The 23,659-nt window shown below is 48.6% G+C and overlaps 1 protein-coding gene and 1 long non-coding RNA gene across 4 annotated transcripts; one reads left to right on the top strand and one right to left on the bottom strand.

Annotated features, from left to right (window-relative positions):
• Window positions 1-6,560: 6,560 nt before the first annotated feature.
• Window positions 6,561-16,464, bottom strand: LOC148757486 (leukocyte-associated immunoglobulin-like receptor 2). 3 transcript variants are annotated; one of them, XR_016021979.1, is made up of 4 exons: window positions 13,452-16,269; window positions 11,843-11,893; window positions 10,608-11,700; window positions 6,561-10,407 (listed from the first exon to the last, which is right to left on the bottom strand). XR_016021979.1 is itself a non-coding variant. In XM_088800017.1 (4 exons), the coding sequence occupies exons 2-4, from the start codon at window positions 13,897-13,899 to the stop codon at window positions 11,576-11,578; spliced, it is 624 nt and encodes a 207-aa protein (XP_088656143.1). In that variant the 5' UTR covers window positions 13,900-15,805; window positions 16,337-16,464; the 3' UTR covers window positions 6,561-11,575. The 3 variants fall into 3 exon arrangements, 2 of the variants coding, with proteins under 2 accessions (XP_088656143.1, XP_088656142.1); XM_088800017.1 differs by adding an exon at window positions 16,337-16,464 and having other exon boundaries at window positions 6,561-11,700; window positions 13,452-15,805; XM_088800016.1 differs by having other exon boundaries at window positions 6,561-11,700.
• Window positions 16,465-16,800: 336 nt separating this feature from the next.
• On the top strand, window positions 16,801-20,195 carry LOC148757485 (uncharacterized). The gene is made up of 2 exons (XR_016021980.1): window positions 16,801-16,934; window positions 19,952-20,195. It is a non-coding gene; the product is annotated as an uncharacterized LOC148757485 (long non-coding RNA).
• Window positions 20,196-23,659: the final 3,464 nt, after the last annotated feature.

Here is a 23,659-nt window from a genome sequence, read left to right as displayed (position 1 = left end):
TCATGTTATGATACTTAAACAACCATCTTTTGTTATGCTTCCTGTTAATATTTCTGGACCTTGGTATGCTGAAAGAAGTTTGCAGGTTTTTAAAGAAATTGAGTATGCTTTGAGTAGGCCAAAGCGGTTTATTGGACTTCTAATTGCAGGAATTGTGGCTTTGGTTACTATAATTGCAACTGCTGCTACAGCAGCTGTGGCTCTTTCTCAGACTATTCAAAATGCTCATTATGTTAATACTCTTTCAAAAAATGTTACTTTAGCTTTAGGGACCCAAGAAGCTATTGATGAGAAATTGGAGCAAAAAGTGAATGCCCTTTATGATACGGTTCAGTATATGGGAAATGTGATTCAGGGTATGAAAGTTAAATCTCATTTAGAATGTCATTCAGAATATCATTGGATATGTGTTACTTCTAAAAAATATAATAATAGTCAATATGATTGGAATCGAGTTCGTTTACATCTTCAAGGGATTTGGCATGATGCTAACCTATCTTTAGACATGTTTCAGCTTCACGATGAAATTCAAAGTATGAGAGAAGCTGAACCTTTGAAATTTGATGCAGCTCAGGCTGCTTCTGAGTTTGCTAATGTTCTTAGGAATGTTTTGCCCTCTATGCCTTATATTACCCATTCTGTTATGATATTTCTTACATTGGGCATCTGTGTCTGTTTGGTTCTGTGCCTACTCCCCATCCTCATCAGATGTTTCATCAGCAGGATGTTAGACTTACGAGCTGACATCCATCAGCTTGAGCTTAAGGCAAGCAATACGCTTCTCTCTCCTGTGCATTTATGAGGGACGGGTTAGTCAACGACGGGTAAATATTTGGGAGCCGCTTCAACACCTAAGACAGGGCTTGTATGATAAAATATAAGTACCAAAGACGGGTAAGTTGAGGCAGGCGTCCTGGGATGCCTAAGACAGGCACCGTCACCTCGCCATCCTGGTCGGATGGATTTTGTTCCTATAAAATAAAAAAGGGGGAGATGTGGGGAGCCATGGTTACAGGTGACTCTAAGCTTTACAGAATGGCTCCGTTTATGCTTAACCTGTTTCCCTCCCCCTGAGGCAATTGTCTCTGCCTGCACCTGGGGGGAACTTGAGCTTGTAAGCTGCTAAGGAATGTGGTGGGAACGGCCAGTTCCCGGACACAGAAGGCTGATGCCTATCAGGGCAATTGATAAGATAATTACTTGTGAGAGTTTCAGTGAATTTTGTATCCTCTATGTGAAAGTTAAAGAATCTACATTTGTTATGTTAATATATAGTTGCACGTACTCAAACTGCTTATATGAGTGCAGTAAAATAAACTCAGGCGGCTTCAGCATCACTGGGGTCCACGATCGCCATCATCATATATGTGAGAGTGTCTTTGATTCATTCCCACTCCCCCATTCTGGAACCGATCGACTTGTGGCGGCTGGCCCGTCACACCATATATGACAAAACCTCAGCTAATCTCATAATTAACGGTGAAAAACTGAAGCCCTTTGCTCTACATTCAGGAGCACGATAAGGCTGTCCCCTATCACCTCTGCTTTTCAACATAGTGTTGGAAGCCCTCGCCAGAGCAATCAGGCAAAAGAAAGAAATAAACGGCATCCAAATTGGGAATGAAGAAGTCAATTTGTCACTCTTTGCAGATGACATGATGCTGTATATAGAAAACCCTAAAGACTCCAGCAAAAAGCTATGAGAAACAATCAAGAATACAGTAAAGTTGCTGGCTACAAAATCAACGTACAAAAGTCCATTGCATTCCTATATACTAACAATGAAATCTCAGAAAAAGAAATAAAAAACAATTCCTTTTGTAATTGCAGCAAAAAGAATAAAATACCTAGGAATAAACTTAACCAAGGATGTGGAAGACCTATATGCTGAAAAATACAAGATATTTTTAAAAGAAATTGAAGAAGACAGAAAGAAATGGAAAAACATTCCATGCTCATGGATTGGAAGAATCAACATAGTTAAAATGGCCATATTACCCAGGGCAATATACAGATTTAATGCAATTCCCATCGAAGTCCCAATGGCATTTTTTAAAGAAATGGAACAAAAAATCATCAGATTTGTTTGGAACCACAAAAGACCCCGAATAGCCAAAGCAATCTTAAGAAAAAAGAACAATGTTGGAGGTAACACACTCCCTGACTTTAGCTTGTACTACAGGGCTATAATAATCAAAACACCATGGTACTGGCAGAAAAACAGACACATAGACCAATGGAATAGAATTGAGAACCCAGAAATAGACCTCCATAAATATGGACAGATAATTTTTGACAAAGAAACAAAAAACATGCAATGGAGGGAAGACAGCCTCTTCAATAAATGGTGCTGGGAGAACTGGATAGCCACATGCAAAAGAATGAAACTGGACTGCTATTTGTCACCATGTACCAAAATTAATTCAAAATGGATCAAATACTTAAGCATAAGACCTGAAACAATAAACTGCATGGAAGAAAACATAGGTACTAAACTTATGGACCTTGGGTTCAAAGAGCATTTTATGAATTTGACTCCAAAGGAAAGGGAAGTAAAAGCTAAAATAAACAAATGGGACTATATGAAACTTAAAAGCTCTGCAGAGCAAAAGAAACCATCGACAAAATAAAGAGGCCACCAACTGAATGGGAGAAGATTTTTGCAAAAAGTGCCTCTGATAAGGGGCTAATATCCAAAATATAAAAGGAACTCATGCAACTCAACAACAAAAAAACAAACAACACAATTGAAAAATGGGCAGACGACCTGAATAGACATTTCTTCAAAGAGCACATACAAATGGCAAATAGACATATGAAAAAATGCTCAACATCACTAATTATAGAAGAAATGCAAATAAAAACCACAATGAGATATCACCTCACTCCAGTTACAATGGCTATCATCAACAAGACAAATAGTAACAAGTGTTGGAGAGGCTGGGGAGAAAAAGGAACCCTCATACACTGTTAGTGGGAATGCAGATTGATGCAGCCGCTATGGAAGGCAGTGTGGAGGTTCCTCAAAAAGTTACGAATAGAATTACCATATGACCCAGCAATCCCTCTCCTGGGTATCTACCCAAAAAATCTGGAAATATTTATCCATAGAGACATGTGAACGCAAATGTTCATTGCAGCTTTATTTACAGTGGCCAAGACATGGAAACAACCAAAATGTCCTTTGATAGATGAATGGATAAAGAAGTTGTGGTGTATATACACAATGGAATAGTATTCAGTGGTAAGAAAAGATGAAATAGTACCATTGGTGACAACATGGGTGGATCTTGAGATTATAATGCTAAGCAAAATAAGTCAGACAGAAAAAGTAGAGAACCATATGATTTCACTGATATGTGGTATGTAAAACTGAAAACAAAAATAGTACAAGACAAAAAATGAAGAAACAAAAACTCACAGACATAGACAATAGTTAGAGGGTAAGGGGAAGGGCTCTAGAGAGGGTAAATGGGGCCTAATATATGGTGATGGAAAGAGAACTGATTCTGGGTGGTGAATACACAATGTGAGATATAGACAATATATTACAGAATTGTACACCTGAAATCTATGTAAGTATACTAACAATTGTCACCCCAATAAACTTTAATAAAAAAAAAAAAGAGGAAGCCAAATCGAGACTGGTAGGAGGGGCGGAGATGTGAAAGAGGCCCCAAACCCCTGTGTGGCACTTGAGAATCAGGAGGAATATCTCAGCCACAGAGGTTTCCCCCAGAGGAGTGAGGAGCCCCAGCCCCCTACACCAGGCTCCGCAGCCCAGGGTACTGGTGCCAGGAAGAGGAGGCCCCACAACATCTGGCTATGAAAACAGTGGGGATTCAAACCATTTGGGTGGGACAGAAGGCTTTGGGAAACCCAGTTTTTCTCTTAAACAGCCTGGGCACAGACTCACTCTCTCTCAGCACTCACCTTTGGCTCCAGGAGAGGGACAGTGTCTCTGAGGGCCTCAGAGACCTACAGGGGTCAGACAGAGGTATGTGTTTTCAGGGGGAGGAATGTAGGATAATTGATATTATCCCAGTGAGATGTCCTCTTCCCATGCAGCAGGCAGGCAGGGCCCATCTTTCCTGTGTTTAGCCCTCCCCCACAGACCAAATCTGAATCTGACTGGCTTGTGAGCTCCACTGCTCCACCCTGCTGACCCAACTGGGACCCTACCCCACCCAAGGCAATTTCTCTGAGAGCAGTCAGCCCCACCCACAAACTTTCTTGGAAAACTACTGGAATCCACAGTCCCCAGCTGGGCAGTGACTAGCCTCAGTGTGCTCTGAGGTTTTTGCTGATTTGTTTTAGGTTCAGCACTGGCACTCAACCAGAGTCTACATTAACCTGGTAAGCACATCTCTTCCCACTCTAGTGATTCCCTGAGACCCTGCCTCACCCAACTCACGTACAGCATGAGGCTTTATCAGTGGCTGAACCTTAAGGGAGCTGGCAGGTGGGAACATGCCTCCGGGTGTCCTGGCTTTTTGTGGAGTGACCCCAGGCCTGGTACTGGTGGCAGCCATCCTCAGTTCACACCGTGGCCTCTCCCACGTGCCTCCAGGTTTAGCACAGGCAGAGAACAACTGCGGATCACTTTGTAGCTCCTACCAAGTAGCTGCCAGCCAGTCAGAGGCAGTGGCTGACCTGGGCCTGCACCACAACCCCTCTCAAGAGGCCCCATAACCAACGTACTTGGCGGTTGGCTTCAGACCAGAGCAAAGCATAACCCAATTAGCCCCACAGGTGGCATGCCCAAAGGCCAGTCTTAACAGGCACCAGAGCCCACTGGGACAAATCCTACTCAGTGGGGTAAGCCTCCCACACAGCAGCCCATAAGCTGTGGATGTGGTCAAACCCCACAGCCAATCAGCCTGAGGGTCAATCACACCCACTGACATGCCAACAGCAATCAAGGCTCAACTATAACAGAAGAGCACACACAACCCACACAAGGGACTCTCCTGGAGAACCCAGAGCAAATGACCAGGGACACTAAGCCACTGGGCCCCACAGGACACCTACTACATAAGGCCACCCTGCCAAGACCGGGACACATAACAGATCTCCCTAATACGTAGAAACAAACACAGAGAGACAGCCAAATGAGGAAACAAGGAAATGTGTCCCAAATGAAAGAATAGGAGAAAAATCCAGATAAAGAACTAAAAGAAATGGAGGCAAGCAATCTACCAGAGAGACAGAGTTGAAAACAATGGTTGTAAGGATGCTCAAGGAACTTAGTGAGAATTTCAAAAAAGAGATTGCAAGAATGAAAAAAAAGGACATAGAAACCATAAAAAAGAACCAGTCAGAAGTGAAGAAAACAGTAACTGAAATGAAGAATGCACTAGAAGGAATTACCAGCAGACTAGATGAATCAGATAATCAAATCAGTGATTTGGAAGAGGGGTAGCATAAACTATCATTTTAGGATAGCAAAAAGAAAAAAGGATCCAAAAAAATGAGGATAGTTTAAGAGATCTCTGGGATGACATCAAGCATAATAACATTTACATCATATAGGTACCAGAAGAAGAAGGGAGAGCAAGGGATTGAGAACCTATTTGAAGAAATAATGACTGAAAACTTTCCTAACCTTGCAAAGGAAATAGACATTCAAGTCCAGGAAGCTCAGAGAGTCCCAAACAAGATAAACCCAAACAGGACCACACCTGGGTACATTATAATTAAAATGGCAAAGGTTAAAGACAAAGAGAGAATCCTAAAAGCAGCAAAAGAAACGCAATTAGTAATTTATAAGGGAGCTCCCATAAGATTGTCAGCTGATTTCTCAACAGAAACTTTGGAGGCCAGAAGGGATTGGCAGGAAATATTCAAAGTGATGAAAAGCAACGACCTGCAACCAAGACTACTCTATCCAGTAAGGTTATCATTGAAAATCGAAGGACAGATCTTTAAAGAGCTTCCCAGAAAAGAAAAAGCTAAAGGAGCTCATCACCACCAAAACAATATTATAAGGAATGTTAGAGGGACTTCTTTAAGACGGAAAAAAACCTCAAAATTATGAATAATAAAATGGCAATAACCACATGTATATGAACAATTGCTTTCCATGTAAATGGATTAATGCTCAAACCAAAAGACAGGAGGGCTGAATGGATAAGAAAACAAAACCCTACAAAACATTTGTAGACTCCTGACCATTGTCCTGTACACGAGAAGCTGAAGCTGAATAATATTGAATGTTAACTATAATTAAATGTATGTAATTATATTTATAATAAATATTTATACTTATTATAATAAATATTTATATGTATTATAAATATACATATGTAGTTATAGGATGTGGAATACAGCATAGAGAATAGAGTCAATGGAATTGTAACAGCTATATACGATGTCAGAGGGGTAGTAGACTGGGGGAGGGGGTTATCACATTGTGAGGGGTGTAAATGTCTATTACATTGTTTGGTACACCTGAAATTAATTTTAAAAAAGAAAACAAATCCCTTACATATGCTGCCAACAAGAGACTCACTTCAGATTGAGAGTAAAAGACACATTGAAAGTAAAAGACACACAGAAAATAAAAGGTTTGAAAATGATATTTTGGTAGATGAGGGTAAACAGGGTCAAATATATGGTTATGGAAGTAGAACTGACTCTGAGTGGTGAACACGCAATGTGATACATAGACAATGTATTACAAAGTTGTACACTTGAAACATATGTAATTTTACTAACCATTGTCACCTCAATAAATTTAAATTTAAAAAAGGAAAATGATATTTCATGAAAATGGAAATTAGAAAAACAAAAAAAGCTGGGGTAACATTACTTATACTAGACGAAACAGACTTTAAAACACAGGCTATAAGAAAAGACAATGAAGGACCCAGTATTCCACTTCAGGGTATTTATCCAAAGAAACCTAGAACACTACTTCAAGGGGACGGGTTGTGGATTGTACGGGGTATGGGACAACCATTGTATGTCCATCCTGGCAGCCCATCACTGCACTGCTTGCCCCGTAAAGTGAGTACCCCTGTCACTTTCGATGACCTGGGGGCTCCCGTACAGGGCAGACAGCTGTGTTAGAGCAGCTGCCGTATGTCACCGATTGGCAACCAAACACGGCCAAGCAAACAATAACCCTGTAGCAGTGTCTACTGCTGTGAACGTATAAGTGCATTCCAGGCTTTGGGTAGAGGTCCTATATAATCTACTTGCCAATGAGTGAGGGGCACCTTCCCTCGCGTAAACTGCTGTGTTTCTCAAGGGAGTTTTTGCTGTTGGGGGCTGTCCTGGGCACAGATGACACAGTTGTAGCAGGCATCAGCTATCTCTTGCCATTTTAAGGGCAGACCCCACCATCTGCTCACCTGCCACATGGTTCAGCTTCCAGCATGCTGCAATTTCCTATGCAGCCAATGGGCCACATCTGTCATGGGACCCATTCTAACCACCGGACCTGTGCTAGGCCATCTGCTTCATTATTACCTGGGGACACTAAGGGGGAGTGACCTGTGACATGCATTAGGGTCACCTCCTTTCCCTGCCCTAGGTCCCAGAGGTCCTGCCACATGGCTTGACCCCACAGTGGACGGTGTCCTACCAACCAGTTTTGGTGTTTCCATGTAGGGAGCCACAACGTTAGGCCCCGGAAAACCACCCAGCTGTCAGTACAAATAACTAGGGGCCCAGGCTCATGGCTGATTATCATCCACACAGCTCATAGCTCAGCCCACTGGCTACTCTGGCCCATCCCAGTATCAAACCAAATGGTGTTTGTTTTGGGCTGCACACCAATAGCTGTCCAAATGGCTGCAGCTCCTTGGCTAGAACCATAGGTAAACCAGGCATCTTCAGGAACTGGGGGCTGTCCTCCTCTGTAGGGCGAGGGCTCCAAGTCCTCCCCTCTAGGCAGAGCTCTTGGCTCAGCTGGGCTACAAGCTCCACAGGCCCTAGGACCTGTTGTAGCTCTCTGCTCAAAGGGCTTGAACTAAGGGTGCTACATTGCTCCAAGTAGGCTCCCCACTTGGCGAGGGTGATGGTCTGTGCCATCCGTTTTGGGCCCCTGGGTCCATGTACGGACCTAACCTTGAACAGGTTAGGTTGTACGAACCAACACCTGCGCCGTTCCTGTGGTGGCTTCTGTGGCCACCAAAGCTGCGTATACAGCGGCCAACTGTTTATTAGGGAGTAGCGAACTTCTGCTCCTTTCCACAGTTAGGACCAGAACCCCACTGGTGATCAGAGATGCTCCTGCCATTGCCAGAGGCCCAACTGTACCCCTCTTGGGTTACGTAAACATCGAGTTAAAATGGGCGAACTGGGTCTACCACTTACAGAGACTGCCTGCTGCACTGCCCTTTTTGTGGCAACAAATGCTTGTTCTATTGCTTCTGTCCAATCCCATGGGGCCCTCTTCTTCACCATGGAATATAAGTCTCTTGCCATCTGTGCTTAATGGGGTATAAACACCCACCAATACCCCAGCAGACCCAAATACACTTGTAGTTGGGAGACGTTGGTCAGTCGGGGAAATGCCTGTATTTTATCAATAACAGCTTCTGGCATGACCTTTGTCTTACCCGACCACACAACACCCAAACCTTGGCAGATAAGCCAGGGCCCTGGAACTTTTCCTCATTCACCACTCAGCCACATGACTTCAGGTGGCAGAGAGAGGGAGCTGCTTGCTCCAAATCTGAAAGAATCAGATGTTAGTAACATGTCATCAACATAGTGAAACAAGATCGCAGAGGACGGGTGATCCCACTGTGCCAAGTCCTGGGCCATGAGTCCACGGCAAATAGTGGGGCTGTGCACGTGTCCCTGTGGGAGGATGCCAAAGGGCCATTGACGCCTGTCCCCAGTAAAGGCAACCTGCTCCTCACTCTCAGGCGCAATGTCAAGAGAAGAAGGCATTCACCAGATCCACTACAGATAGTGGTACGTTCCCAGGCATACCGTCAAGCGGTCCATCAAATCATAAATGGGATGCACTGCCGCGTGCAAAGGTGGCCCCACCTTGTTCAGTTCCCTATGGTCCACAGTCATTCGCCAGGTCCCGTGAGGTTTCTTCACTGCCCATACCGGGGAGATAAAGGGACTGCACATGGGTCTCACAATATGTGCCTTCTCCAGCTCTAATATTGTGCCGCCAACCTCCTCCTCTTCCTCCAGCAGGCGGTACTGTCTCACCGTAACCACTCGCCGGGGCTGTGGCAACACTTGAGCGGGATTATGAGCATGCCCACATGTCACTGCTTTCACCACCCGGATCCAGAGGCAGAACTCTCTGACAGGTGTGCAAGCTGAGGCCCTGCAGCACCTCCACCCCTGGAATATGTTCCGGGACGGGGGAGACATATACCGTGTGGGTCTGGAGGGGAAGCCTTCCTATACCCGGTGGTAAGGAAACATCTTTTACCATCACAGTCTTTCTCCCATAGCCATCATTGCAGATTGCTGGTCCGGGGAAGAGTTCTGGGTTCCCATAAACAAGACTGCAGTCTGTGCTGGTGTCAACCGGGGCCAAAACCCTCTACACATTAGAAGGGGACCAATGTATGGACAGTTCCACGTGGGGCCTCCGGTCCCTGCTCGTTCCCTTTGACTGGGTACCTTGGCCACCCCCTAGTCAAACTGGAAGGAGCTGGCCTCCAGCGGTCTCATGAATTCCTGGAGGAACACAGGTCGCTGCCATAGGGACGGAGGTACCATCACAGAGGTTAGCTTTTCCATTTTGCCTGGGGAACAGAGAATGCTGTCGCTCCCTTGTCCCACAAGCACAGCAGCCAAGGCGGCATTGGCTCTCCAGGGTGTTGCCGGCACTGCTTTCCCAAGTCTGACAACAACGTGGGCGTATAGGGAGTGTAAGTTGTAAACTCAGTCACTGCTGGGAGGCCCGCAGCAACGCCCCTGGGCCCCAAAGTTTGTTCATATTTTACATTTTGCTGCCAAACACAGGGGTGTGGGATGTCTTCAGGCTCCCCAACGTCTTCCGTCAGGAACTCGGGGGAGCATCTGTTTCAGACCCCCCACCATGGAGGTCCCCCTCGAGCTGACGGACTTGGGCCTCTTGAGACTGCAGGTCCCCATTCAGGCTGCTTCAGAGAGCACTTCCTCTTCGGTGCTACGCAGTGCAGTGAGGAACGTCCAGCCACATGGCCGGCAGTGACTTTCGCCTGTTCCAGGAACAGCTCAGTAAAAACCTCTCAGGCCTTTTCTATGCTGACTGGAGAATCATCCATATCTTCCCACCCCTCCACGGGGGCCCGGCTCCTGAGAACAGCAGCCACTGGATACCGCACACTCTGTGGGGGCCATATGTTCTCTTGTCCCGGGACGGACAGCTCTCTTATCCGGCCAGGACCCTGCCCGCTGTGCCAGGTGTCCAAGTGGGTGAGGGGTCCGCGGCTCTGGGAGCTAGAAGAAGATGCGTGGAACCGAAGGCAAAGCAGACATACTTTACTCAGGCTTATTGGGCACAATCAGCCCCATCACAGGATGCAGCCAGCAGCCCCCGTCCTGTCTCAGCAGCCCCCCTCATGAAACAGCCAGCCCCCTTTATACCATCCAGAGACAAAGGTGGCTCACAGCCAGGGTGCTTACACAAGGATACTTACAGTATGTCTGCAAGATGGACGGGGCCTGCACAGCTTTCCATCTCATCGGACTGGCAGGTAGCCAGGTCAGGCCAGCAACTGGCTGGGAGGGAGCCTGACCAAGTCTATTTTCCCTGCAGGGCCTCCTGAGACCATGGAGTGTCGGATGCCAGGCGTATGAGCCCCCTGCTCTGCTGTGACAGATTAGCACAAGCGTGATGGCTCACAACACGCTTTATTCTCTTACGATTCTGGAGGTCAGAGTCCGAACCAGGCCCACTGGGCTGAAATCCAGGTGTCTGCAGGGCTGTGCTCCTTCCTGGGGACTTGAGGGGAGAGTCTGTCCTTGTCTTTCCAGTGTCTAGAGGCCCCGCATTCCGTGACATGTGGCCCCTCCCTTGTACTCAAAGCCACCCCTGCCGGGCCGTCCTTCCCAGGTGGCATCACTCTGACACTGAGCATCTGCTTCCGTCCCCACGTTGAGGAGCCTGGTGATGACACTGGCTATCGTGACTACTGCTGCTGTGGGCGTGAGAGCACAGACGTCAGGTTCTGCTGGCATTTCTTCGAGTGTGGACCATTCCTTCGCTGAGTTGTGTGTTGATCCTGGGCGCAGGTTTCCAGGAGCTGCCACATCACCTTCCGGTGGCTTCACCATCGTGCAGTCCAACCAGCAGGGCACACGGGTTCCGATTCCTCCAATTCCTTGCCACATTCATCCTGATGAGTGTGAGGTGATATCTCACTGTGGCTTTTGTTTGTGTTTCCTTCCCTGGAGTTTTGATCGAAGACACTGGGAACCGAGGAGACCACAGATGAAGGCAGGCAGAGACCATTCCAGGAAGGGAAGAAGTGGGTGCAGGGAGGCCCAGGGCAGGTGCAGTTTGAGCCCCTGGGTAAGGCGGGTGACAGGTGTGAGTCTTGGAGCCCTGGGGAGGTCCCTCCTGGGACGCTGGGGTCTAATCTCTCTGGCAGGCGCCCTCCTGCGTTCAGTGTGGGGACGTGCACTGGCTGAGCCCAGTTTCTGCCAGAATCGCCACCAGGATCAGCAAGACCACACCGGCCAGGCCGAGGCGGATACAGTTCCCCGCCATGTAATTCCGGGAGGCAGGGGCTGGAAGCAGAGGACAGGAGTCACTACCAGGAGGACAGGACCCAGCCCAGCCCTGGTCCTATGAGATAGGAGCTCCTTGTCCTTTGGGCACAGAGCCTGTCCTGCCCAGCGCTCCCCCTGGACACACTCCCAGGTGACTTACCTGTCTGAGAGCCCACTTCTGTGGGCAGGGGTGTGACTTCACCGGGGCCTCCTAGGAGTCAGAAAGAGTGGATGGATGTCTCATTCAGCCTCGCCTTCCCCCCATTCTCAGGCTGACCTGCCTCCTGAGCCCCAAGCAGGCCCCTGCTCCCCTGAATCCCTCTACTCCTCCCCCACCCCGAGAACCCTGAGTCCACAACCCCGGGTCCCACCAACAGTCAAGTAGAGGATTCCAGGGCCGCACACAGTAGGAAAATTTAGACCTGCCTTGATCAAACTTGTTCAGGGATCCAGGGCGAGTCTCCCCTCTCTTGTCTCTGAAATCACCCCCCAGAAATGAACAGGCCTTCTGCTGTAGGAGGATGCAAGATTTCATTGTCCGCTGAATGTCCACTCAACCACAGAGAGAAACAGGACCCCTGCCCCACTGCCACCACACTGCCCACTCCACAGCTGAGTCCCTAGGTGTGGACACTTAGACTGAGAGGTCTCTACTCCCCAGCCCAGGAGGAGGCTCAGTGTGGGGAGCTGAAGGGACCCTGTGAAGGGGGCAGGAGAAGGGCTGAGCCTGAGTTCCCTGGTCAGTTCAGCTGTTTCTGGCCCCTCACCTCCTGCAGCATCCACACCTGGCCTCTTTCTCTCCACCGCTCAGTATACATGACGCCGTCTGGACTCCCAGAATAGCAGACCAGGAGACGTGGGAGCACAGGGATGGCACTCTCTCTGCTTCTACTTGGCTGGGGGTCGGGACACCCCTCAGAACACCCCACGCCCCCTGTTACATTAGCACCAAGCAGCTGGTCCCTGGTCCATGGGCAAACAGGACGGGTGGCAGCCATCTCACCTGGCCACAGGGTCAGAGGGTCCCAGAGGCTGACCCCACCTAGCAGGATAATGTACCCACAGTGCCCCAGGTCAATCACAGGGTCAGCATAAACTAGGCAGACACTCCCCAGGCCTGGACGATGAGGGCCACGATGGACACTGTGCACTGACCCAAGGTATGCCTGAGTTACAGCAGAATAAATAAAAAAGGGAGAGAAGATACTCAGTGTTAAAGGAAGTTCTCCCTCCCTTCATGCTTCCATAAGGGGTGTCACCCTCTTCACTGAACCCTGACTCCAGGAGACATCTCAGGGGCTGACCACACACAGGGAAGGGCAGCCGCAGCCCAAAGGGGCCCGAAAGCACTGTCCTACCCTGGTCAGATGGCCCTGGACCATGCGACTTGACCAATTAACGATGGACCACACTGCAGGGGACATGTGGCCTAGGCCTCCCACAAAGTGGAAAGGAGGGTTTAACACCATCCCGAGCAAAAGGACACATGTTCCCTTGAAGGGGGTCTGTCCCCACCTGATCTCTGGAAGCCCACTCCACACCCAGCCTAGCAGGGCCAGCTCCCTGCCCACCCCGAAGCTGGGCTGAGTGTCCAGGCCATCATGGTGTCCAGATGGGGCCAGAACTCCAGGGCCCTGAGCCTGGTGTGAAGGCCGAGGGACACGTGTGCAGACGGGCAGGGGACCCAGAGGGCTGGGGGTTCCAGGAGGGCAGGGAGCCTGTGGACAGAGGACACAGCTGGGGACAGCGCCCAGGGACCTGGGACAAACCTGAGGGCAGAGTGGGGACTTCCTCATTTGTCAGCACCAGTTCCAGGGCCTCACTGCGCTCAGTCCAGCGGGACCCTTTCCTATAGGCACAGCGATAAGGCCCAGCAGTGACGTCACTCACTGCACGGATGAGGAATTGGGCCTCCGTTCCCGGGGATCCATGTTGAGACGTGATTTTCTGCTCCATGTATGTAGATCTGTTCTCCGTCTGCTCCAGGCGGAATGTGTGAGCCCCAGCAGGGCCCTGGCACAGGATGGTCACAGGCCGCCCGCGGGGGACCTCAGGGCCTGGCTCGGCTGTGATGGAGGGTGGGGGCAGGAGCCCTGGGAGGAAGCAGAGCAGGACCTCAGGTGCGTTCTGAGGAAATAGCCTTTCCTTCCCTGTAGGGACAGGAGGGAAACAAGGCCGAGACTGCCGTTGACTCCACATCTGCACTAACATCATCATTTGAGTCAGACCATCACTTTAGAGCCAGGCCCAGTGCCTCAGGGAACAAAAAACGACACCTGCCCCCTGCCCCCCAGGACTAGTTCTGTGCAGCCATGTGACGATGTCTGCCCGTGAGATGGAAGGAGCCCTGTTGGTGAGGTTCCCAGGAGGGCAGCTTAAAGGTTGGTAATTAAGTCTGGAGGCCCCTTTCGTATTTCTGCCCTTCTTTGCCACCCAGCCTGCAAACATAAAATGGTTGGAGCTCTGGCTGCCATGTTGCATCAGGAGGTGACCTTAGTGCTGGTGGCCATGAACTAAAGTTGTGGAGCAGAATGAGAAAGCCTGCAACCCAGGTGACACACTGGGGCTGCCACCCTGTCTCTGGCCAAACTCCTCAGAGGCTGCATGTCCACGCACGAGAGAAATAAGATGCCAGACACTCTCTATTCTATGCAGCGATGTTGGTGGATAACAGGGAGTGATGAGAGAGGCCTTGATGCAGACAGTGCTGTGATAAGTGCCCTGAGGTATAAGGAGAGCACATAATAAGGAGACTCTTCCCCATCTGAGGAGTTGGGGAGACCCTTGGGGAACAGGCGTCTGAGCTGAGATGTGATGGACAAGTATAATAGCAAGTAGCTCGGCTGAGCAGATCAGGGAAGCTGGGATGTGGGTGGAGAACTCAGCGTGTGAGATGGTCCTGAGTGCGTGGCGAGTACAGCATGTTTCAGAAACGGAAAGAAAACCAAAGCATGTGTGGTGATAAGCACACAAGACAGAGCAGGGCAGGACATGGCCCCAGACAGAACCAGAGGAAATACTTTGATAAGGGATCTGATGCAGCCTAAATTCAAGCAGTGGATGGTTTCAGCTGGGAAGTAAAATCATCAGGTTGGAGTTGTCTAAGTTCACCTGCAGGAGAGAACGGGGCAGAGCCGGCAGGAAGAGGCCCCTGGAGGCCCCAGTAGCTGCTGTGGGGGCGAGAGCTGCTGGAGCTCAGACTGGGGAGACGGCACCCAGGGGGACATGGGCACATGTGAGGACACGTGGGGTTCTGTGATGGAATAAATATGGGGGTGAGCCAAGGGGGACCAAGGAGGACTGTGCTGTCTAGTCCTGGGCCAATGACCTTCACCAAGAGGAGGGGCTGATGAATCAGGTCTGAGAGGGTGAGTGTCAGGGGTCCAGTTTCAGATATGTGGCTCTCAGGAGTCTTGAAGTCAGTGGTGACGTCCTGTGGGTGTTTGCAGCTGTCAGGAGAGACTGAGGAGGGACCTTCGTGGGGTGGAACTGAGGTTGGATCCCTCTGGGAACCCACATGAGCTGCCCTTGAGGTGGGAGGGTTGGGAATCGCGCAGAAGTGACTCACCGGTCTGCATGTGGATCCTCTGGCCCAGGCAGGGCCCTGCAAGGGAAGCCAGGGAGGAAAACGCCGCACCTGGTGACCCTCAAACGGGGTCAAGGTCAGTGCGCTGCCGGGAAAGCCCTGTCCACCGTAATCCCCACACCACCTTCATCAGCGTGACTCCCAGTGAGCAGCTTCCTTTCCCCACAGCGGGTTCCAGCCAAGTTCCCAAGTGACCTCCCAACCGGACCCCACCCTGCGACCTTTCTGTATCTGGCCTGTCCCCTTCCCAGTATCCAGGACATTTTAGAGACCCTGGTCCCTCCACGGTCAGCTTAGTGGGAAGGTGACACAGCGTAGGCAGGGCTGCAGGGCTGACTCTCCAGGGCCCCGAAAGTCTCGGACTAGAGGCTGGATGGAGGCAGGGCCTGGGCCCCACCCAGTCTCCCACCCCCTCTGACCCTGTGGTTCTCCCCATGTTCCCACTCACTGAGGCCCAGGAGGGTCGTGGGATTGGACGACATGGCCAGCATCTCGCCGTCTGCTTTGTCCTTTCCTTGGGGATGGGAGGACAGGACCCTGCAGTCAGGAAGAGTGTAGGATGCGTTGGCAGGGGCCACGTCATGAGGCTCATTTCTGTGGTCTCACAGGAAGGGAGGAAGGCTGCTCCCTGACCCATCTCTAGTTTCCCTATTTCGGTCCAGAGAGGACTTGGTTTCTGAAGGCATTTCCAGTGAGATATTTCATAACCATGTCCAGATGAAACCCACAGAGTATTAATTCAAAACAAACAGATAAAGCACTATAAATAGAGAGGTGATAAATAGATAGAAATATAGATACATACATACATACGTACATACATACATACAATACATACTTAGACATATACTTAGATACATAGATATAGAGATAGGTACAGATATTTAGATACCTAGATACTTAGATATATAGATACTTACATAGATACATATATAGATACTTAGATACATAGATTGGTAGTTACATAGCTACCCAGAAAAATAGGTTGATAATTACATAGATACTTAGATACATAGACACTTAGATAGATACATAATAGACAGACAGAATATAGGCGAGGAAACTTACTGGCTTGGCTTCTGGTCCTAACAGGCTGACTGCTCCGAAACCACACATTTCCTCATTCAAACACTTCGGTTTCTCACTTGCGAAACTGGGAACCACAAAACTCCCCACAACTTCATGTTATTACGGGGACGGTGCACAGAGAGGTGAGTGGCACGTTGGAAGGACACTCAGTTGGGGCCCCTCATGCCATCCAGGGCAGGCGGAACCTGGCTCAGGCACGATGCCCTTGTCTCTGTGTCCCTCTGTGTCCTGGGACCCTGGGCTGCCCTTCTCTCCCTCCCCCGACTCCCAACTAGTTCTGGTTATTTCTGAACTGAACGCCCTAAGTCTACAGAAGGGAATGTACTAAACAAACAGTTGTGTTGTCCAAATGGTGGGCGGGGCTTCTTGGACTGTTGGCTTTGTGAAGAACCAGACGGATCTGGGCTGGTGGCTGGATTCCTGTCTGAACCCTGATGGGTGTCCCTGAGTCCGTTTATGGCACAGAACACAGGCACTGTGATAGGGAAGGTGGTCTCGTAGCCCCTGTCCCTGACAACATTGAGTCATACCGTCATGACTTCCCAGGGGGTGGGTCGGCCCTGTGACGAGAAGATGGGTAAGTGAATGGGGCATGGAGGGAAAGACCTGAGGCTTCTCAGGGTCACAGCCCAGGGAATGGCTGCTGAGGCCACAGCACCAGGCAGGCTCTCGGGCAGGGCTGGAGTCATTGGGAAGGGACTTCCTCACGGTGCTGGGTCAGCCAGGTAAGGTCTGATGGGGGGGTCTGCCCCTCCGGCTGTCGTGTCCTCCTGGACTGGGTGGGGCTCAGCCTCTTCCAAGGCTCAGACCTGTGGCTCTCCCCGGACCTGGATCTCAAACCCCGGGAGATCCAGCCCAGTGGTCAGTGTTGCTCAAGGAGAGGAGAATCACGCTCTTGGTGTCTGCCATCCCTTTGGGCACCAGGGCCATGTGCTTTATGATTCTTGGCCTGAACCCCCAACTGCCCAGACGTCCACGTTCCCCAGCCCAGATGACACAACACCTCTAGGACACGGAAGGTCTGGACCACGAGCTCTGCCCTGGGACAGAACCCAGGAAGTGGCCCTGCAGGTTGGGGACCTTAGCAGTGTGATCTTAGGGGATAGCGTCCCCCACGTGCTGCAGGGAACCTGGGGTCAGTGGTTAGAGCCACTGTCCTCAGAAAAGCACTTCTCTTTCTACGTAAAAACAACGGCCCTTTATTTCCAAAGAAACAGGAAGAAAAGGCGGCAACACCCCCTGTGCAGAGACCAGCACAGCAACCGCCCAGTGCCACTCACTGCCCTCCAAGTGGCCGTACGTGCCTTTGTGGTGTCACCCAGGTGGGAAAGTGTGGGAGGCAGAAGGAGGGCACATTGAGGACGAGCCAAATGTCCATCCAAGAGAGGGCTGTGCTCAGGGCTGAGCTGCAGACCTAAGAGGGTGCTGTGGTCACAGAATGTGTGCAAGGGACGCAGATGCAGCTTAAGAGACAGGACAGCTTAAAGGGCCAATGACTTCTCATGCTGGGGAGGAAAAAGTGATACATATGCTCGAAAAATCTGAGAGTAGTAATGACAACAGCCAGCAATTGTCTAGCTTTTTCCAGTGAAAGGATGTTTCTTTGAAATAGGGCCTGGTTAGGACCCCCACAGAACAGGCCTCACTTTTCCCTGACATATAGTTTAGTATTAGATCAGCACCCCCACAGTAGAGGCCTTGCTGCGTCCCCGGCTTCACCTTTCCTTGACCTAGAGCTTAAGAATAGTTCATGCCCATGAGGCTTGAGCTTAGAATGTCCCCTGTTCTACCCAGTTCCCTATTTTACAAAATTACCCTGAAACTTATGATTAATAACCCAATATGGCAAATAGACATATGAAAACTGCTCAACACCACTAATCATCAGAGAAATGTAAATAAAAACCACAATGAGATATCACCTCACCCCTGTCAGAATGGCTATCATCAATAAGACAAATAGTAACAAGTGTTGGAGAGGCTGTGGAGAAAAAGGAACCCTCATACACTGTTGGTGGGAATGCAGACTGGTGCAGCCGTTATGGAAGGCAGTGTGGAGGTTCCTCAAAAACTTAAGAATAGAATTACCGTATGAACCAGCAATCCCTCTCCTGGGTATCTACCAAAATAATCTGAAAACATTTGTCCATAAAGACATGTGCGCGCCAATGTTCATTGCAGTTTTATTTACAGTGGCCAAGACATGGAAACAACCGAACTGTCCTTCTATAGATGAACGGATAAAGAAGTTGTTGTATATATACACAATGGAATAGTATTCAGTGGTAAGAAAAGATGAAATAAGACCATTTGTGACAACCTAGATGGATCTTGAGAGTATAATGCTAAGCAAAACAAGTCGACAGAAAAAGTCGAGAACCATATGATTTCACTGATATGTGGTATATAAAACTGAAACAACAAAAGAACAAGACAAACAAATGAAGGAACAAAAACTCATAGACATAGAGTTTTTGGTTACCAGACGATAATGGGGGAGGGGGCTCTAGAAGAGGGTAAACAGGGTCTAATATATGGTGATGGAAGGAGAACTGACTCTGGGTGGTAAACACACAATGTGATTTATAGATGATGTAACAGAATTGTATACCTGAAATCTATGTAACTTTACTAATAATTGTCACCTCAATAAACTTTAATTTAAAACAAAACAAAACAAACAAAAACAACTACTCGACTTGGAGCAGATGGGTCCTGGGAAAACACACTTAAAATAAATAAAAGTTTAGGTCCATCCGTATTGTTGCAAATGGTAAGATTCCATTCTTGTTTATGGCCGCGTAATACTCCATTGTATAAATGTACCAGTTTCTTAATCCAGTCGTCTACGGATGGGCATTTCGGTTGTTTCCACATCTTGGCTATTGTGTATAGTGCTGCAAGACCTAGAGACCATTATGTTAAATGAAATAAGTCAGACAGAGAAAGACAAATACCATATGATCTCACTTATATATGGAATCTAAAGAAAAGAATAAATAAATGAACTAAGCAGAAACAGTCTCAGAGACACAGAGGAAAAACTGAGGTTTGCTACATGGGAGGGGGGGTGGGAATAAGGGGGAAGGTGGGGGATTAGAAAGCACAGTTGGTAACCACACGATTGCCACAGGGATACGAAAGTCAATTTGAGGAATGTAATCTATAATGTTGTAAAGATGTTGTAGGGTATCCGATGGACACTTGTCTCATTAGGGAGACCACCTCAGGGATGATGTAGATTCCTGATCACTGCACTGTACACCTGAAGCTGAAGCTGAACAGTAATGAATGTCAACTACAATTTTATATACATATATAATTACAAGAAGTGGAGTACAGCATAAGGAATAGAGACAGTGGAAATGTAATGGCTGTATGCGATGTCAGAGGGGTAGTAGATGGGGGAGGGGGGTTGTCACTGGGTGAGGGATATAAATGACAAATGTCTAAGTATTACTTTGTTTTGTACACCTGAAACTAATAAAAAATGTAAAAAAATGTAAGAAAAAAATAATAAATACATAAATAAATAAAAGTTTAAAAAAATAAAAAATAACCCCATGCTTACTGATCACAATCTTTATGGCCTAGAATTCTTTCCAGGTTACTGTCATCACTGCTCCTGGGTTGATGACCACATTGAAGAGCCACGTCGCCAGAGGGAAGGCTCCATGCAGACCCCCGGCACCATCACGCAGCCTCTGGAGGAAGGCCCGGATTTCCCTTAAATACCCCAGGCTAGTCTGAGAATGTTACAGCAGTTTTTGGAGGGGTTAAACTGCTGCATTCTCAGACCACCAGAGCTCTGATAATAAATGCTTATTCTATGACCCAACTCCTGTGTCAGTCTATTGGTTGAGTGGTGCAGGCAGCACAAGCCCCGGACTCAGTTGACCTCCAGTTTCAGTTTCTGGCGACTCCACCAGGATAGGCTTGGGGCTCCTCCAGTAAGTCTTTCGGCTTGCGGAGGGTCTTGGGAACTGCCTGGGACTGGGCGGATTCCTTGGTGCAGGACTGACCTTCGGAAGCAGCTGCCGAGCGATTTTACTCACTGAGGTAGTGTTTGTGCCAGGGTCTGCCTGTCACGGACGCCTTTTCTGGTCAGTTGGGATAGAATAAGCATTTGCTCTGTTTCCTGCCTCTACTTACCGGTTCGGAAAGCAGGGTTGCCCCAGTGTGCGCAGCTGGAGGATTTTGCACTCACCATCCAGGGCTCCTGTTTGAGAGCCATTTGGGGGTCATGCTGACCCACTGGTGCCAATAGGTGAGGCTGCAATGTGCAGCAAGGCATAATACCCCCACCAGTAAGGGGCTCTGGTTGCAGGCTCATTCTGGTTCTGGAAGCTCTTGTGGTTGGCAACCTTGTTCCTCATGAGGTGGGGCCCATCTGCCGCACTGCAAAAGCCACTACGTCCGGTTTTGGCCTTTGGGCATCTGGTGGTCTTATGGCCACATCTGGTGTCTGGTTCTAGTCCACTGGCTGACTGTCTGATGGTTGACAGACCATGTATATGGAGTAAGATAACATCCTATCCCAATTTGGTGCCTGACCAGGTTCAGTTTTGGTTTTTGTATTTGGATCCAAGCTAGGTTTTCTGGTTTTGTCTATCCGATTCAGGGAATAGTTGGATCTGTGTGTGTGTGTGTGTGTGTGTGTGTGTGTGTGTGTGTCAAGTGCAGCTGTATCGAGCTCCAAAATTGGATCTAAGGTTTCAGTCTTGGCCGGGAGCCAATTAAGCAAAGTATTGGCAAAACTAAGGCTATAAGCTGTTGACCAAAAATAAATGAATGTTTTATTGCAACACTGCGTAGCCAATGTATATATTAGATTCTGGGGAATGCTGGCTGCTCAATGGTTCATTAAATTATTATACTACTTTGCAACTGGAATTGTTCTGTCAGAGGGCTGGGAAATGGGATGACATACCTTATGTACAGATGTTTATGAGTTTCCATAATTTGGAATGTAGCAAAGAGGGAAACAAGCTGATGGTTCAGAGGCAGACTGCCTCAGTGCCAGAAGCAGCAGCTGTCCCAAGCCCTGATTCTAGGCCAGGGGAGCTAAAGGGTGGGGAGGAACTCAACGTCCTGGCCGCTGAAAATCTATACCCCGGATCTCCGAGCGGCCTCCACTGCCAGGCATGTCTGAAATAGACGGGTTGATGGAATGGTCTCCCCCTCTCCTACCAGACCAGGTACGCAATTTGGAGTAGGGCTAGGGAGCCAAGGGGCCATGGCAGGGCAATATCCAACTCTGGCTGTCAGAGTTGGTCCTGGGGGACCATCTGCCAGATATTGTTGGGCACATACTCCTTTTTCTACGTCAGATTTAATGAATTGGAAGAATCTTAACCCCTCTTATCGAGAGAGCCTCCAAAAGATGACTGATCTGAAAGAAGGAAATACAAACTATAACGCCAAACTGAGGGAGAAAATGAGTCCAGGGCTTTGCTTGAGAGGGAGGATCACAGATAATAAAAAACAAAATTCTGCGGCCATTTTTCTCATAACTCAGTTTTATTTTACATTAAAAAATATTGCTCAAAAAAAAAAAAAAAAGATGACTGATCTGATCTCCTCGGCCTCCTCTCACCCACCGCCCCACCTGGGCAGGTTTACAAGCCCTGCTCCACATGCAGCTGACGGCGGACGAGCAAAGGCTAGTGACAGGCAAGGCCACAGAAGAAGCTGAGAGGCTGCACCAGGAAGACCCTAATGGGACCCCGACACCAGACGGGGCGATCCCTCTGGTGGAACCAGACTGAGACCCCACGGATGGGAATGATCAGTCCAGATGAGAACACTCCTGGCCATGTCTTATGCAGGGGCTACGGGAAGCGGTGCCGAGACAAAAGAGCTTAAATATGGTGCAGTCTGTCCAACAGAAACCAAATGAGGACCCCTCAGAGTTTTTGGAGAACATTTACTAAGCCTACAGACAGTATACTGATATTGATCCCCCCGTGGCTGAAAAGTCTCGTTTGATCAGTATGAGTTTTGTCTTCCAGAGTACCCCAGACATCCAGAATAAACTCCCAAAGTTAGATGGAGTCATGGACATGCCACATGCCCAGCTTGTATTATAGGTATTGCCTACAAGGTGTACAATAGCTGTGGGTACCAAAAGGCTAAGGCCACCACCATTTTTCTAAATCAAATAAAGGGGTATGAGCCGTGAAATATGAATAGGCAACGCTTGGGCTCCCCAGTAGAGAGAGAGAGAGAGAGAGAGAGAGAGAGAGAGAGAGAGAGAGAGAGAGCAATGTGCCTATTGCAAAGAGAAAGGACATTGGAAGAAGGAGTGCCGTCACAGAGGGAAACCCAAGGGTCAGGAAGCACCAGTAACCCTGATGGCCTAAAGGACGGCTGGCTCAGAGGAAGAGTGATGGGTTCCGGGGTCTCCTCTGTTCCCCAAACAGACCTTAGCGATCACCCCTAAGGAGCCTCGGGTACAACTGACAGTGCGGAACATGAAAGCAGACTTTCTTTTTGATCCTGGCGTTACATACTCAGTTCCAAATGAGACGATTACTGGACTTTTGCAACAAACTTTTCAGGTCACTGGGGTGACCTGGCAAACTAGAACATGAGCGTTTTCTGCAACCATGACAATGTGTACTAGGAGACACACATCTGCAACATAAGTTTCTATATATGCCTGATTGTCCAATACCTCTGCTGGGCCCGGATTTACTCTCAAAACTGCATGCTCAAATAATCTTTGTTCCTAAAGCAAACCAGCTCCACCTACAGGTTCCGATTGAAAACGTATATCGACTCCAGAAGCTCCTGGAAGACCTGACTACAACGCTGGAGAACAGGTTAGAAGATTCTGCTTTCTTATTCTGGGTCAATCCCTCCGTCTGGGCAGATGAGAGCCCTGGCAGGGTCAAGAACAGTGAACCAACAAAGATAAAACTGAAGGAGGGGGCACGAACTCCCGGGAAAAGACAGTACCCCCTCAAAACGGAGGCCTTGAAAGGCATCCAAACTTTCATTCAGAAATTCAAGGATTTGGGCCTTATTCGGCCCTGCCAGTCACCATATAACACCTTCATTCTGCCGGTTTTGAAACCTGAATCTCAGGAATACCAGCTTGTTCAGGACTTGCGAGCAATTAAGGAAATTACGGAGGATATTCACTCAACTGTACCTAATCCATATACCTTATTGACTGGCATTCCCGGCACTTCCCAGCACTACACTGCGCTGGATTTGAAGGATACCTTTTTCTGTACACCTCTGGACCTACAATATCAAGAGTCGTTTGCCTTTGCATGGCAAGACCTGGATTTGCTA

This window comes from Rhinolophus sinicus, chromosome 8, assembly GCF_057876585.1.
Source record: "Rhinolophus sinicus isolate RSI-liver-muscle chromosome 8, RSI-T2T, whole genome shotgun sequence".
Lineage (NCBI taxonomy): Eukaryota > Metazoa > Chordata > Mammalia > Chiroptera > Rhinolophidae > Rhinolophus > Rhinolophus sinicus.
Note: the sequence above shows the minus strand (reverse complement) of the source record. Positions and strands in the feature narration are given on the sequence as shown.

What these genes read in the sequence shown, in the direction of transcription:
- LOC148757486 (XM_088800017.1), bottom strand. Translation starts at nt 13,899, where the DNA reads ATGATGATGTTAGTGCAGATGTGGAGTCAACGGCAGTCTCGGCCTTGT. An exon ending in AGTCCCCACTCTGCCCTCAG is followed by an intron (nt 11,894 to 13,451) that starts GTTTGTCCCAGG and finishes TCTGACTCCTAG; the next exon opens with GAGGCCCCGGTGAAGTCACA. An exon ending in AGAAGTGGGCTCTCAGACAG is followed by an intron (nt 11,701 to 11,842) that starts GTAAGTCACCTG and finishes CTCTGCTTCCAG; the next exon opens with CCCCTGCCTCCCGGAATTAC.